Source organism: Salminus brasiliensis, chromosome 22, assembly GCF_030463535.1.
Source record: "Salminus brasiliensis chromosome 22, fSalBra1.hap2, whole genome shotgun sequence".
Classification (NCBI taxonomy): Eukaryota; Metazoa; Chordata; class Actinopteri; order Characiformes; family Bryconidae; genus Salminus; species Salminus brasiliensis.
In genome coordinates, this window is record NC_132899.1 from 8109732 (window position 1) to 8127357 (window position 17626).

Below are 17626 nucleotides of genomic sequence, written 5' to 3' on the forward strand. Positions count from 1 at the left end.
GAGAGAGGGAGAGAGACAGAGACAGAGAGAGAGATAGAGAGAGAGAAGGAGAGAGAGAGAGGGAGAGAGAGAGAGAGATAGAGAGAGAGAGGGAGAGAGTGAGAGAGAGAGAGAGAGAGAGAGATAGAGAGTGTGAGAGAGAGAGAGAGAGAGAGAGAGAGAGAGAGAGGGAGAGAGAGAGAGAGAGAGAGAGATAGATAGAGAGTGTGAGAGAGAGAGAGAGAGAGAGGGAGAGAGATAGAGAGAGAGTGAGAGAGAGAGAGAGAGATAGAGAGAGAGGGAGAGAGAGAGAGAGAGAGATAGAGAGATAGAGAGAGAGAGAGAGAGAGAGAGAGAGAGAGAGAGAGAGAGCTGCAGTCACAGCTCGCTCCTCCTCAGTAGCAACTCAGAAGTCGACTGTTCAGCCCTGCTCCTCAATATCGCAGCGATTTGGCAGCTTTGTCACCCCGCCTGCTCCTTAAACTCTCCTTTTGGAGCACAGACAGTGTTCAGGTCGCAGTTCAGAGACTTTTCAGCACAACTTGGCGTCGCGATGTCGAGCATATTTTCATGCGCTGATTGGAAACCGACAGGCAAATGCTGACCGGACGGGGACAGAGATAGCGCGCTTGCTAATTCACCACACAGCCAGAAGCAAGCAACGAGTAAGTTCAGTGACATTTCAGCAGAGCAGTGTGATCGTGTACTCTTCAGTCTGCTTGTTAATTAACGCATTTTCCTCACTTTTGGGAGAAGAGGCTCAGCACTAGCGCTAGTGAAGTGCTGAACGATCACCCTAACGATGCACTCCTTAATTCAGTGTTGTTTTAATAAATAAATAAGATACCGGTGTTTTGCTTTTAATAATAAACGTTTAATAAAGTAGTGCTGGCTGTTCACCTGTGCGGGTGTGCTCAGATTTCTAGAGGACCCGCCTCCGCTCCAATCCTATTGGCTCCGCTCGCTAAACTTGTGCTGTGATTGGTCTATTGGTCCGTCTGTCACGCATGAGACTTCAGAGACAATCAGAGAGCCTCAGTACAATAATAGCAAATCTTTGGGTTTGTTTTTTTTTGTTGTATTTAAGCATTTTAAAAGATATAGACCATTATATAAACCTGAAAGATGATTTTAAATACGATTTGACAACATTCTTCAGAAATCAGCAGTTTTCCTGTTTGATTTTGACTTTATTTGAGTTTTTATAAGAGTAAAATGTTTAAGTGTGCTCTGATACGCTTATAGAAAATAAAACTATACATTTTAAGACTTTAAACCATGTGAAGAGTGTTTTATAAACTAATTTCCAAAACTTAGTATTTAAAATATTAAATAAATATAAAATATCAATTGCAACAATCTGTTTATAGCCTTATAATCTATAATCTAGTTCTTGGTGTTTCCCTGTCTTGCACATTTGAGTGTTTTCCCTGCTCGAACACACGCACTTTCCTGAAGAGGATTTGTTAGTGAGCTGATTAGTTGGATTAACGTGAAAATATGAACATTTTGTACGTTTTGTTTAACTCAAACCTTTAAATGAAAGTGGAACAGCGGTCTAGATGACCGAAAGCAACATTTTACATGAGTTTAGGTCTGAAAATGCTGTACTGTGGGGCTTTGATTTGGAGGAACAGTCTAGAATGATCTCATAGAGCTTCATGTTTCGAGTTTATTTATATTTCTAGAGCACTATTCTCTCCCAGGGCAGTTCATAGTGCTTCAGACATTAATACAATAACAATAACAATAAAAGTACAATACAACAAGAACAGTCAACACTATGTAAATTCAAATAAACAGAAATTCTAATAAAAATTGCATCAAGAAATAAATAATGCATAAAAGCCACATCTCAGTAAGTAATAATTATGCCCTGATTTAAGAACAACCATTTTTGCCGCATGGAGCATAACAACTAAACCCTAAAAAACCTTAATACTAAAAGCTGCTTCACTTCAGAGATGACACTTCATCATTAATGACAGGTCTTCTTAGGCAATGAGATCTTTAAAGAAGCTATTATTTGAGAAGTGCACACATTCTTTTGTTGAGGGGACGTCATACAAGACAACAGACCTCCGAGGTTATCCTTCAGTATGATGCCTGTATCAGGAACTGGGACAGTTTCTCCAGCTCAGAGGTGCAATGAACTGCGTTTATGTAAATTGCCGCTATCATGACCTGTCATGCACACAATGTTTCAGTGCCCTGCATAATGGAATTAGGTGCTGCCAATGTCTACCGAGTTGGCTGGGGTACTGGTAGAGCTGGGCTATATGATGATGTATTATTGTATCATGATAAATGTTGCTATTGTGATACACAGTAAGCTTTTCTTGGCATATTGAGGATATTGTTAGTGCTTAAAGAACAGTGGTGAACTGCAGGTTTCATTACAAACAATAAGATAAGACAGTCCTTTTAGTCCCACAGTGGGCAAATTCACAGTGTCACAGCAGCAAAGGGATAGCAAGACACGTAGTTACCAAAAGCAGATAAATTAGCAGCGCATATATACTATATAAATAAATAAAAAGTCAAAAACTATTAAAAATGATTTTATTTTTTGACTGATAATTGCACACTGACCCTTAATTGCACATGATGGGAAATGGAAAAATATTGCACAGTGTTACATTTAAGGGGCTCTGTTTCCTGTAATTGTGTGTGTACGTCTAATATAATTAGATGAAGTTTAATTAAATGAAGTGCAGCAGATGTTGACTAAAAAACTGTAATCAGTACAGGAGAGTATCTGAGTAGTATTTTTTGAAAGAATCTGTCACTGCTGATGGTTTTGTATCGTGATAAATATTGTGTATTGTGAAAATGTCTTTAAATATCATGATCTAGTATTGTCACCATATCGCCCAGCCTTAAGTACAGGTGTGTGAGGGTAGTGGTAGCGTCTGTCTGTCTACCCTTCATAATTATTGTGTTTGGCTATTGTTTTTGGTAATAATCATATTTCTTAATTGTTTGTAGTCTTGTGTAGCGCTGTGTTGCACCATGGTCCGCGAGGAACGTAATTCCACTCCCCTTGCGTACTTGGAGAGTCGTTGCCCTTGTGTTCGTTCAGTAAAATTTGGGATGGCAGATGCAGGTAACTTTATCAGTAGTCAAATTCATCTGGATGTTGTTTTGGAGGGCAATGAGGGGTTGTTAAAAATGTGTGAGAAGTGGCAAGTAAGAGGGGGAAATTAGTGCAAGTTGCGTCAGTTGAGTCTCACAGCCAGTGTCGAAAAGTAAGTCTACCGCGACTCTTTACCACTAGCTACTCAAACTATAGCATAAAATAGCCAAAGCAGTTTAACCACCGCATTTGACAAAGCTTTTTGGTTTGTTTGGAGTGTTTCGTTAAGGTTGCGAGTTTTGTGATGTCTGTTCAGTGGACAGTGTTGCAATATTTTTTATTGACACTTATGAAGAACCTCCTAATTCAGGAGCCCAAGAAACATGGGGAGGGGTGTACCGCAAAGTGTATTGGGTTTGGAGACAAACAATCTTCTTATACTTTATTAGGGTAAATGTGCGTAGCTGTATTCATTATGTACTTACTATTATATCTAATGTAGTCGCAGAATGGGACAGCAACATTTTCAAGCTACATGTACCTATTAACCCACTCCAACAGGGTCATGCCATACACCACACTCCTTCTGCCTCAGAGCTCTAGTCTCTTTTTTTTAGAACGTTTTAGAACCAGACCTTTCATTTTCACACTCTGATACGGACCAAAACAGCCACACCACAACTCATGAGAAAAGGAGGTCTTATTCCGGTCCCAAGCAAAAATTATCTGACCTTGGTCCAACCCACTAACAGGTGTACTCCTCAACTTTGCTCCCAGGAACGGCTCCCAGGGCCTAGATAATCACTACAGCTATGAACTGATGCCATTTCTGCTGTTGCTTAATGTTGAATTGCACAGAAATCTGCAGGAGTCCAGAACACCGTGTGAAACTGAACCAAACCAAGGGGAAAACGCTCAAAGTTTGCAAACTCGTTAACTGATTCAGACCAGAGCAAATGAACTGTAGGTGTGAATATGCCCCAAGTGTATTGTTAACCTCCCATATTTTACCTTCTGAACTTCCCTGAAGTGCCTGTTAATGTTCTTGTGAATGCAGACCCCATGTTTGGTGTGCTGTGTTTCTGACTGTGTGCTGTATGCAGAGTTATGGGAGGCACAGTGAGGAAAATGTTTTGAATAAATAGGCAAAGGTGAGCGTTACAGCTGTAATGAAGCAAACTGATTTGCATATGTTTGTAAAGAGCAGAAGAGGTACATTGTCATCTACGTGGATTCCGATCACGGTGTTAGGCCCGGCCTGACGTTCATTCCGAACAGTGCTGTGGCATCTGTGTGAACCTCTCACACTGTTTGGTTTCGGTATAGCAGCAGGTGAATGACCCTGAGGTGCTGACTGACTCTTTGTTTTGGGGCCTCGTTATTCGACTGTCGTGCTTTTTCTCAGGCCTGCTCGTAACTGATTGTTGACAGAATGTGAGGTTCTCACACAGCTCCAAAGATGCAAGATGCATTGACTTATCATTAACTGGGTGGGTAACTAAATAGCTATTGAGCCTCTGAACAGAGTCCACTGCCTGCTTGGGGTTGGTTTAGGATCAGGCTCCACTAGGGTGAGCAATATAATTACATTTACATTTATGGCATTTGACTGACGCACTTATCCAGTGCCACTGACATTTGCATTATGGTACATGGGTGGGTAAATTTAGTGTTAAGGGTCTTACCCGAGGATGCTTAATGATTGCTTGCTTGACCATGGATTCGAACCAAAGTCTGCCACAGGAAGGAGGGTGGTGTTGGCTACTACGCTACACCATCCACTTACTGTATTGATGAATTGCATCTCGTTATGTCTCAGTATGCTTTTCTGAACTGAATATTTTTACTTAAAGGCTTTTATTATTTCTACTTAACTTTTCTATTTGCATGGCATCCAATGACACTTTCTATAGACTCCATATGGCTATAATTTAGTAGTACTGTACAAATGCTGTGCGGACTGTTGTGGCGCAGCGGCGACCCGTATGTAGAGGAAACACTGTCTTGAATTAATTCTGGAAAAATCCAGATACTGACGTTATCAGCTTGTCCTTCTTGTCTTAAAGATGCTTGACACTCATATGCCGTACCAACCTACTCCTGCCTGATTGGCTAGTCACAGCACTGCATCTGTATTCGTTTGCATGAAGTTGAAACCTGCTGAACTTTGTCGTTGTACAGCGAGGCTACTCTCGACACGACGCAACCTGCCATGCACTGGACGCATGTGGCAGCCCCATTGAAATGAATATAATGCATATATAATGTGGATGCGTGCCATTATGGCTTACTACCAAATTGGCAATGTCCCAGAATCATTATACTAATAATTACATTTTTGTATTTCTTAAATGTGGGAAATACTAAAGATAACCAAAAGGGGTTGCAGGATTAGGGTTGCAGTGATGCACTGTTGTTAGGTGTACCGTGGTTTGAAAACTGATGGTTATCACTATCACTATATTATGTACATTTGCCTAATACTGGTTGTGGACAAATAAAATCGACCAAACCAAGAAACCCACTAATTTGTTGCTGATTTCAGAGTTAAAAAAAACAAAAACAAATGATTGATTGATTAATGGAGAAAATAATTAGCAGATTAATCCATAATAAAAAATAATCATTAGCTGGAAATAAAATAGCTAAAAGACCTTCACCTCATATGCAGCTTTTTTATCTTATTTTTAACTTTATAGCTTTTGTTTTTATTCATTCAAAGGTCAGGTGTAGAATAATAAGAAGAACAAGAACAAGAAGCATTGTGAAATACTGTATACTGTGATATTTTCTGAGACGGTTATCATGCTGTGAAAATCTCATACCGTTGCAAACCTAATTGTGATGTTAGATTTTTGCCACTCCTAGTTTCCACTCCCTCAATTGTTCCCCTAAACTGAGGACCGTAAGCGTAACTGGATGTTAGACTCATTGGGAAATGTTGCCCATAAAAGGCACATCAATAGAAGTTTTTTCGGTTGATTTTATAGTCAGAACAATTTACATAAATGTCTTTAATGTGACCGAAATAGCTGCAGAATGAATAGCCTTCTGTAAAAAGGTGGGTGTGTCTCTGTGTTCAGCCCCTTTAAAAGGTTGAAAAACGTTTCTAAAACCGCTCTCAATGCTTTTACCCTTTTATTGTGCTTTTGACTCAGCACCTGTCCACTCATTAGTCCTGAATGCATCGAAACCTGTGTTGAAATAAGTAAATATTGTTCAGAAGTCACATGATGATGAATGATTGACAGAGTTGTGGGGAGAGGTGGGATCAGTTCCAAGATTAGAAATTCCTTCTTTTTTTCAGTGACCAGCCTTCGCTCTTGGAGTGAGACCTTCAGGCTGTTCCTAAACACACACACACACAGAAGCATCACAGACGCATCTGGGAGGGAAACTCTTTGGAGCATGTACAAGCTTGTAGCGTTTTAATGGCAGTGATATCATTGCTGTGGTTTCGTTAACTTCGGCTCTCCCACCCTGGGTGTGTTAGTTGATTCCGCTGTAAAGATGACGTGCGGCACACTCACCTGTTTGTTCTTCATAAAGCCCAGTTGCAGCTCCTGCCTCTTCTTCTTAGTCTGATTTTCAATCTAATCTTTTTAATATTTCTCGTTACAGGAGTGCTCAAAGATGGATCGCCTCATCCAGAGATTCCGCACCCTTCCCCTTCCCCTGGCGGTCCCAGTTTTCTCTCTTTTTGGCTCGGCAGCTGTCAGCGCAGCCCCACAGGGTTGCGGCTCAAACGTGAGCTCTCTCTACTTCAACTTATGTGACCTCAGCGCGGTCTGGGGCATCGTTTTAGAAGCGTTTGCCTCCGCCGGAGTGCTGGCCTGTCTGATCCTCCTGATGGTGCTCCTGGCCAGCCTGCCGTTCGTGTCGGACAGAAAGAGGCGCAGTTCGGTGGGGCTGGACACCTTCTTTCTGATCTTTACTCTGGGCCTTTTTGGCCTGACCTTCGCCTTCATCGTGGGGAAAGACTTCGCCACGTGTGCCTCGCGCCGCTTTTTGTTTGGGGTGCTGTTTGCTGGCTGCTTCTCCTGCCTCCTGATGAAGGCGGTGAACCTCAACCTGCTATCCAGGAGGGACTCTGGACCCAGCGGATGGGTGCTGTGTCTAGGAGCTTTGGCTTTCTGGCTGGTGGAGGTGATAATCAACACGGAATGGCTGATAATCACTATAGTGCGCTACCCCATAAATGCCATTATTATCCCCGTTAACAGTACTGCCACAGCCGTGCCATGCAACATCGCCAACCAGGACTTTGTCATGGCTTTGATCTACGTGATGAACCTGCTGCTGGCCGTCATCGTGGCGTCCGTTCCGGTACTAGGAGGCAAGCACAAGCGTTGGCACAAGGATGCCATCTTCATCATGCTTATAGGGCTGCTGTCTGCTGGTATCTGGGTGGCTTGGATTGTCATGTACACCTACGGGAACACCAAATACAAAAACCCAACATGGGACGACCCTACCTTGGCTATAGCGCTGGTGGCCAACGCTTGGGTGTTTGTGCTGCTCTTCACAATACCGGAGGTGTGCTTTCTGACGGAGGAGGATGAGGCAGAATCTGGGTTTGGAGAGGACCTGTACCCCAGTCGTGGAGTCGGTTACGAAAACATCCTGAAAGAGCAGAGCCCTCAGAATATCTTTATGGAGAATAAGGCCTTCTCCATGGATGAACCCAACACAGGTATTTTTATTTTTTCATTGTCTTCTTTGCCAGCTCTTGTATGTCTCCATTTTGATCATTTTCCAGAAAGTACAAACTATTGAATTTCTTTGTCTGATAACTGATGAGTAGAAGTTAGAACTGATAGAATTGGTGTGGTTGGATTACAGGGCTGGAACGGGCTCATTTTAAGAAAAAATCAGCATTTTCTCATATTTTTTTTTAAATTGGAGATTTATGTAGGAAGCAAATATTGTTTTAAAGTCTACGATTTATTTCCTAGTCCATACAGCCCATCTAAAAACCATCTAAAAAAATGCAAAACAGCCTGTTCTTAATATTGCTGTGTTTGTGATGCATTTATGTAAATCCAACAGCAGTTTTGCTCCTCTCATTCCCACTGAGGTTGTAAGAAGCGTTCAACTTTTTGAATGAGGCACCATACAAAGCAGTCAGTCAGAAAAGGTACAGGTAATCGCTGTCATGTAAAAGCCTTGTATCTCCATTTTACATCATGTGAATCTGAACTTCTTGTGTTCTTTGCACATTTTAATGAAGAACAGACCAATAGAAATTATACAAAACATTTTACATTGACTTCCATTGAAAGTTAAGAAGGCTTTATTCCGTTTTGCGGCCTTTTAGTCCCACCTCCTTCTGTGTTCTGGAAGACATGACGTAATCATGGGCATGCCATTTAACGGAAGGATGCTTCAGTTACAGCTCTGCACATTTCAACTCAGTAAAGGGTTGGTAATGACCACACTAATAGCTAGAGTTAGCCATTAGCCTAGTGCGTACACCGGCTCGCTTGCCGTGCTCCTGCCTCCTCTCTTACCGCTTTTGGTGTCCCCTCTTTCGGCCAGCAGACTCGCGCAATGCCGTGAAACACTGATGTGCGGAGTAGTGTGCCAAGGCTAGTTTTCTAGCTTCTAGCTTTCCTAGTTTGTGTTTTTTTCATTTAAAGACAAATGCAAAACAGTTCACAGAGCACATTGATGGCAGGTTAACTGTTTTAAAAGCCGGGTCTACTGTCTGACGCACTGATGCCACGTCATGAATTAAACTTTAAAAGATTTTTTAGTGTAAAGTCATACTCTATTAGAAGAACACCCAACCTGCTACCAGACTGTGTTTTTGCTGCATTCTTCAGTAAGGGCACAGTAAACAGCCTGTTCATTCTAAATGAAGACTGCTTTGGTAAAAGGTCTTGCAAAAATGAATTATGACTGATGAATTACCATGTTTTTGGTGCACAGTCCCACACAAACCTCATTAAATGCTGCTCAAGGTGAAAAAACAAGAAAAATGAGAAGTACGGGTCCTTTAAAAGAACATGGGATGCAGAAGCCGAACATGCAGAAAACGGTGGAGAATTTCGCAGACGCCTGCTGCTTACTCTACTGAATTTGATATGCTGGTGTTTGAGTGCAGTCGCAGATCTGTGCTGCAGAAAGGCGGGAATCGGTAGAACACATTGTTCTAGTGATACCAAACCTCTGTCCTTTTTTTTTTGTTGTGCTCGATTGTGCTCTCTTACTCTCTTTCGTTCTCTCTCACTCTCTCTCTCCTTGTCCATTTAGCTATGGACTGAGACATTGTGCTAATATTCTAAGGCTAATATTTGCTCTTTATTCATTAGAAATGTTAAACTGGGAGCATCAGATGAATGGCCTATCCATAGCTCCCCATAACAACAGTCTTTTTTAGTGTTTGCTAAGCCATTGTGATTTAGAGAATAGAAAAGCCACGCTTTGAAGACTGAGAAATGGGATTTTTCCATTTTCTCCTCCTCCTCGTTGGCTAATGCAGGGTGTGGGGAAATAAAATGGATCAAGGTGAAATAACTGTGCCTCATTAGTCAGCGAAGGACATTGTGTATGCAGACCCAGCCCATCGTAACATGAGTAAATACAGCCACACTCTGCTCCAATCTGTTTCTCAGAAGAGACTCTGACTCTCCGCTGTTTACACTAGGACATCTCCATGGAGACTGAGGTGTGGCAACAGTATCAGGAAAGTCAGGTATTTCACAGAGGAAGATGACATCTCTCCCCACATTAACCCCCCCGCAGCTCCCACCAGTCTTTCTCATGTTTACTCTAGGGCTTGTCTCGCACCTCTCAGGCTCCCCACCGCTGCGGCTTCTAAACCCATTTGATACATTTGAAGCAGGTGTGTCAGAAGATCCACACAGCGCTGTTGGCTTGGGAGCAGCGATTTGCTTTGAGGAAAGACTGGCATGGCAGATGTCACACAGTTATCCAGAAAATTTGGGGATGTGGCTTACTCAACATCCAGCTGCTGTTTGGAGCAGCAGATACTGCAGATGACTACGACATGCTGGGAGACTTTTACTTAAATGCAGTTTCTGGACTTTTCTGAATCATAGTACTTTGACCGGCATGTTTTTCACCTTAAAACTTAAATAACTGTAAGATGTGGGTTTTTTTGTTTTTGTCCCTGTCCCTGATTGTCCCAGATGATTCACATCTCTTAAATCTATTGTCAGAAATTATGTCATAATGTTTTGTCCGCTGTAACCTAGGGGTGGGCAATTATAATACATTACAAATAGTTAATAAATATTAACTAAATAAATAGTTAATAAGTTATATGACCATAGGTAGCGACAATTTCACAAGACTATTCATGCATCCAGGCTTGTTTTTGTCCTGGCACAGAAAAAAGTGGTGGAACGAACTTCCCCTGGGTGTCCGAACGGCAGATTTGCTCGCGGACTTCAAGCACAGACTGAAGACCCACCTCTTTCAAGAGTGCTTGGGCGAAGTGTAGTATTGTGGTCTCCATACTGACTTCTGTATTTAGTCACGTCTAAGCTAAGAGGGATCTCCTGGATTCTAGCCGATACACACTAGCTACGGATATTTTGGAGTAAATGGTGCAGCACTTTTTTATGTCGCTCTGGAGAAGAGCATCTGCTAAATGCCTTCAATGTAAATGTAATAATTTGACGCACAGTCAAAATGCATCAGTAGTGGCAGATTTTGAAAAGCTGCTGCACTTCATCCAGTTAAACAGGACCTATTACACTCTGGGTCTGTTTACACCTGGCATTAGCATGTGTTTTGTATCTGGACAGTATCTGGATCTACTTTGACTGGATTCTGTTTACACTCATCTTTGAAATGCGTCCCCAGAGTGACCAGATGAGATCCGATTTTACCTTCCTGTGTAAAACTTTCACCAACACGTACATCATTTCAGTTTTACTCGCTGTAAATAGCAGTTTCCCATCAGAATTGTCCTGCTCCAGGAGACTGGGAACAGCTTGGAGGACTAGAGAGGGTTCTACAAAACAGTAGAAAAATAGCGGGTTCTCCCATTCTGTATCGGCTCCATCAGAAAATGTGACAGACTATTTAAACCACACCCGAACAAACACACACAGCAAGAAAGTGTGAAGGAGATGGAGCAAGAAGGAGAAAGAAGTCAAGATGACTCATTAACGTTTTTTCGACAGACGTGTTTCCGCTTGTCTGAGGGAATCCGATCACAGAAAACGCATTCAGTTTAAACTTGTGTTAAATATGGACGAGATCCGTCTCTGATCGCCTCCGAAAGTGGTTTGAGTGATCGGATTGTAATCTAATCACATTGTGTCATGGGGGTGTTTACACCTTGTTTTTCATGCGGAAAAATAGCTTCTAATTGTAATGAAATGTGCGGTTGGAGACTGGTTCTTCAAGCTCTGGGGATATCCATGATCTGCTCAGAAAAGTATATTGTATATCATAATAACAAAATCTATCACAATACAATAAAATACTGTCATATTTACCCACCCATACTTTAACCCTAAACTTCAGTGGGTGGGCAGCTGCAATTCTGCATTTCTCTGATCACTGTAGCTTTAATATTTTATATATTTGCAGAGTATTCTGTACTGCATTTGCTTGACTTTCTGGAAAACTATGTTTTTAATATTTAAATAAAAAGTCATAATTTATAGACCAGATTTCTAAACTCCATAAGAAATATGATCAAAATGCAGGACAGTTCAGGAATATTTGATGGTAAACCAAACGCTGTGTAGTTTGGAATCAAACTTTATGAAACCTTTTGTTTGTGTTGTGATTCAAGCAATTCTGTGGTATTTCATATTTGATTTCTTACAAAATTGGATTTGATTTAATATTTTTTTTACTTTCTGCTTTTAACCTTTACCAATACTGCAAACACGGACAGTGGCAGCAGCAACAAATGAGGAGCTGAATGTTCCAGTACCCTGTGTCGATTGTGTTTGACCAGTCAACAGTTTGATACTCTTGGTGCTTCGATGCGGTTGTGGAATTGACACTAGGGTTTGCTAAGCTGCCACTGTTAAGCACTTGAGCAAGACTCTTAACCATCCATGTCCAACACTAATGGCGAATGTGGTTTGCTGTCTTTGACTCCCAGCAAAAAAAAAGTCAACCAAACTCATCATGGGGACTGGAAACCTCATCTCTAAACCAGTCCAGACTGTTAAACCTCTTAATTCTGCTGTTTGTTTTTGTAGATTCTCACATTCTCATGTTTTTCTCCTTTCTTCTTTTTATTTTTGGCAGGTAATAAGCCAGTGTCTCCGTACAGCAACTACAACGGTCAGATCCGCAGCTCTGTGTACCAGCCCACTGAGCTTGCCCTCATTACCAAGGGAATAGGAAGTGTGAGTACATACTTTTCTTATTTTTTATAGTTGATGTTTTGCCTATGCAGACGCACAAACATGGTGAGATGTGTGCACACTCCTCAATGTTGTTGGGCTTTTATATAGTTTAGTTGCTCTCTACCAGTGATTATATGCAAAAGCCTTGTCATAAAATCTCCAGCTGACCTCTTTGTTTGTAAATATTTGTGCCCGGGTGTGAGGACTCAGCACTGCGTCTTTCAAACCCCTATTTCCCCGTTTCATGCTTCATGGCCCCAGCAGCAGATGGACGTGTCGTATGATACGGTGATCCCGCGAGCCACACTCAGCTCCCCCAACACCCAGAGCGGCAGCAGCAGTAGCAGTCCCTCAACGCGGCCTGAAGACTCGCCCCACGGACAGAATCGTGCCACCAACGTACGCTGCCTGACCGCTTCTTCTCTCTTTCATCTCTCATCATCTTCATCTGTCATCTCTGCTCATTGTCATCATCTCTGAAGTCCGCTTTTCTTTGGGCCTCACTCCGCATTGTCACAGTTTTGTTCATCTTGGCTTAAACACGGTTCTTCGAGTTTGTATGGTTCGATCAGTGTTCTCTCGCAGTCAAAAAGAATCAGTACTCGGATGAAGAAATGTCAGGTTAGTTAGTTTGTTAGTTTTATTAGTTAGAAATAGAACCAGCCTGGAAACTAGTAGAGTAGGCTCACCTACGGCAGGAGTAGCAACCTCAAAACAGGCTGTCTGTTCACCATAACAAATGACTGTCGGTAGTAATTTACACAGTGTGGTGTACACAACAGGAATCTGACAAATTATCTGCCTCAAGATCAAAAACAAGACTCATTGCTTTTACGTACATACAGACAAGTTTGCAAGTGAAATTCAGCTTTGTGTTTACTTTGGAGAGCACAAACACAATTGTGACTAGACCCATTCATCAGGTATTTCTTTTCTAGAAAATATTGGAATCGCTGTATACACTTATATATGTCCGAATATTTGTGGCCATGTCTTCTGATAAATGCATTCATTCATTCATTCAGCTACTAAGTTTGCGTGGGTTAGAGGGGTATAAACCCCCCAGCATGTGTTGTCTGGAATTATGGTATGGTGGAGTTCAGGCATGGTGGATGAGGTAGGGTGGTGATCATTCAACATCCTGACCTCACTAACCCTCTTGTCGCTGAATACACTTAAATCCTCACAGCAATATTCCACCAAAATCTAGTAGAAAGCCTTCTTCCCTGGAGAGTAGAGATTGTTACTCCAACAAAAGCAGGATAAATTATTTTAATTGTTTAGGATTGCAGTTTAATAGTTTAATAGTGTCCTAATACTTTTGTTGGCATTATGTTTGGGAGTAAAAAAAAATATTAGATCTGAGAAATTCTTTTTGACTGCCAATGTTCACATACGCAAATACGCATGTATAAACATGTGAGTATCACCAGTACACTAGACTATTCACTCATAAATTCATACACTGACAGATGTGCAAGTGAGACTCAAGCCTCTTTATACTTTCCCCATGCTTTGGAGATCGCAAAGCAGAACCATCGTTTTCCAGAAGTTCCCTCGACTTGAAGGATCTACCTCTCCTTTCATCGTGATCTTTCTCTTGCACCTTCTCATATGTTCTCATCTATTGAGGAATGCGGTTTGTCTGATCTGTGTTCAGTCTTTGCTATCTCTACTTTCTGAAGGGCATCTTCACCCTCTCCCCCTCTCTCCTTCTTCACTCGTTCTACACCTTGTCCCTCACTCTTGCAGGATCAGGTTCTATTCCTGGAATGCACTTGGTTCACTGTCCTCTTGTCTGCTTTTTTGGTGTGATTTATTGTCCTTGATGACTGATCCAGGGCCAGTTTTATATGCTTTAAGAAAGCAGAAGACCTTCACTTAAACAGAGAGAACTGATCACAAGTCGGGTGAAAGGAAACCCAACCCAAATTGGTTCATAATTTGATGGTGCTGTCATCTGGGGGGCATTCACACCTCACAATTCTATAAGGCTTAATGCTCCACTTTCTCAGATCAGTTTTCCCTGTGCATATAGTACCAGTGAAATAGTTGGACACACCTGGTTTAATTTGAGCTGATCATCGGGGGGAAGAAGGGGGTGCTTCTCAAACCATGCAGTTACAGCATGTTAATATACATAAATACATACACATTTACCCATTTTATGACCCGATAACCTCCTTTCTGTTCAACATACAACTGCTTGAACCTCCCTCCCCAACCACGACATCCTAAATACGGCAGATACCTGTGTCCCCCCAGTGTCCTCTTTTTTGAAAACGACTATATGGTCACCCTAGCATTTGGATCTGATGCCTTTACTATGATGATCAGCTTACACTCAACTAGGTGTGTCCAAATGTTTGACTGGTACTGTAAATAGCTGTTTTTCTGGCCTCAAGGATCAAGACAAAATCACACACACAGGTGGGGTCTGATTTACTGCATGCTTTAAAATATACTTATAAAAGAAAAGGTTCCTCAGGTGTTCTTGGCATGAACATATGGTTCTAGAAAAATACAATCAATTGGCATAGAACCCTTACATTATGTACAGCACATGGAGTTTTTCCTGCTCACAAATTTCATTTTACAAAAGCTGTTTCTAAAAGAAGCATCCTTTGAGATTCATGCTTGAGGGAACCTTTTATTTTTAAGGGTGTACAAGTAAACTTTAGTACACAGCCACCGAAATAGTCAGACCTGCAGGCTCCAGCTCTACAAGTGGTGAAAAACTAGAGATGATAAAGAACCTCGGTCATAATGTTCTCCTGTTTAAACATGTCTGATTGGAGGCATAATTAACAAGCTGTTTGTGAGGTTGAGTGAGATGTGCTGGATCCGGAACAACACTGTGTTTATGTGTATCTGTGTGTGTGTAGCACACCACTGAAGTTCTGTTTGGACAAGATGTTAAAGATCGTGTAATTATTACAGAGTATCTCTGTGATTTGGTCCAGTCCAAATCCATCATACAACAGCAGGTTTTTATGGGCTGTATGTTCCCCACCTAAAAAGATTATCATTTTTTACTCACCAGACAAACAGTAGAATTAACCTCCCTTAAGACTGAACAATGCAAAATGTTGAATTCATGGCTTTAGGCCTTCAGGCATTCAAACCTGAGCCACACTGCCAATTCTTGAGCTTTGTGATACTTGGAGCTGAAAACAGCGATGAATAACGTGGCATATAATTCATATTGCACTTTTTCAAATTGTGATTTTGAGAAAAAAAAAATTACTAATATTCTCTGTGGCCCAAATTAAACTTGATCCCGCAGAGCTCTTGTAACTTGTGATTTGGTCATAAACATTGCAACAACCTGCGACAAAATTGACAGCATGCACTGGAAGTCCAGAAAACTGTCCGAACAGTACCCACAACTAAGATCTGCCACCTTCAGGCCACGTTTTTGCACTTACAGCATTTTTCTGGGGTCAGGCTCAGGTAGTTTTTTTTTTTTTTGTTTTTTTATGTAAAGGCTTTGGTAGGTTTTAACGTGAAGGATTGTGGCTACATACATTTCCCGTCCTCACGTTTTCTGTCTCTTTCTCTCTGTTGCTAGCTCTCTCTCTATACATGTTGGTCACACTTTCGTGCAACCTCTCTCGCTGCGTTGGTAGTAGCAGGTTCGGGTCGAGTTTGGGATTCAGAATTAGTAGTCATGTCGAGTCTGAAACTTGTTGGTATGAGTTGGTTCGGGCTTGGATTTTGTGCCCTGCTTCTGACTAACAATCTAACAAAAGGGCTTACGTTTCTGATTCAGCCAGGCATGAAAGTGTTTCTGTTAATATTTTTGTTTAATTTTAATTTAATTAAATGTAATTCAGTTTCAAAATATGTATTAAATTTGATAATTTTTCCTTTTATTTTAGTTTTAACAGAATTGTGCACAGTTGCTTTATGCTTATCAGTTCAGACCATCATAACTGTTTTCTCCTAATTCTCTGTTTAGGGTAATGGACTGCCCTGGAAACAGCAGTGGTCGGGCTAGCCACTTCCTCCTGCTTTGATACTTTTCCTCAACAAACTTTCCTAATGGTTCTACTTTGCCCATGGATGGTTTCTCATCCCGGGGAGATTTATAGCCTTAATCTTGGAGTGCCTGGGTGCCCGTTTTGCCTATTAAAGCGACAGTGCCGGGATTTCCCTTAAAGCCCACAATGTCACTGAACAGAAAAATCAACACGCACACCAAATCAGACAAGACGAGACATGACCTGCAGCTGGACACGGGACATGGACGATGCTCATGCAGTATCTAATGGTTGCGTGAGCCACTGCAATCCTGTACATTTACATTTACCACAGAGAAATGATGGAATCAAGTGGACCTTGGCTTTGATACTGCTTGTGTATCAATCTGTGTGTTACCAGATGCCCTCAGCCAGTGCTGTTAAGAGACCGGTTGCCTCTTGCTGTTGTTAAACAGCAACATTTAGGTTATAGTAAAAGCGCATGTATGCATGCACAAGCCTGAAATTGTGCTCGTTTGAGCTGGCTTGCAGCAGCAATCATTTCCGTAGAGAAAGCACTGTCCTACTGCTGTTTAATAGAGAGTGCCTGTTAATGTAATTCCATTTCTCTTCTTTCTACGTCATTGTAAAGTTAAAGTGTGTTCAGTGTTGCAACACATTTTTCATATCCAATCACCTTTCACATCCACCTAAACACATCCACTCATGCTCATGTACGCGTCTGCTACTTTGTAAGTCAGCTGATGAACTGGACTGATTGATTTATTATTTACAAAATAAATATCTCATTATTATCATCTCAGAATTCAGCTTCATTACATTTAGTGTTCTACTTCTGTGGTTAAGCTCATAGTCGGGGTTGTGTGAACAGTAAAGGCGTTGACCTGGTGACGAGGATAAGATCGCAAGTGGAAAATTCCCGCCCGCCCGTAGCTGCAGCCCATCACATTTCCATATCCAGCGTAGATAAGTCTCACCTTAGGGCTCTGCTCACATCATCATAGCCAGTAAGTTCCAGGACAAACAGCCATTACATCACAACTATCTGAGGTTAAACTGAAGGCTTTGTGTTTGTTTGGACACTGGAGGTCAAAACCTGCAGCTCTTTTTATGAATTAAAGAGTGCAGTACCTTCTACCGATGGGATCTATTTCGGTCACAGCCCAGTTCTGTAGTCCAGCCCCCAGTCATGCCCATTTTGCATAGCAAAAAAGTATGGATTTGTTCAGTTCAGCACCTGATTC

General features: G+C 41.6%; 1 protein-coding gene across 2 annotated transcripts; it reads left to right on the forward strand.

The window, feature by feature from the left end:
* The first annotated feature begins 371 nt into the window (after positions 1–371).
* gprc5c (G protein-coupled receptor, class C, group 5, member C) lies at positions 372–17179 on the forward strand. 2 transcript variants are annotated; one of them, XM_072667879.1, is made up of 5 exons: positions 372–644; positions 6677–7748; positions 12299–12399; positions 12664–12798; positions 16361–17179. In XM_072667879.1, the coding sequence occupies exons 2-5, from the start codon at positions 6689–6691 to the stop codon at positions 16397–16399; spliced, it is 1335 nt and encodes a 444-aa protein (XP_072523980.1). In that variant the 5' UTR covers positions 372–644; positions 6677–6688; the 3' UTR covers positions 16400–17179. The 2 variants fall into 2 exon arrangements, with proteins under 2 accessions (XP_072523980.1, XP_072523981.1); XM_072667880.1 differs by lacking the exon at positions 372–644 and adding an exon at positions 6426–6539.
* Positions 17180–17626: the final 447 nt, after the last annotated feature.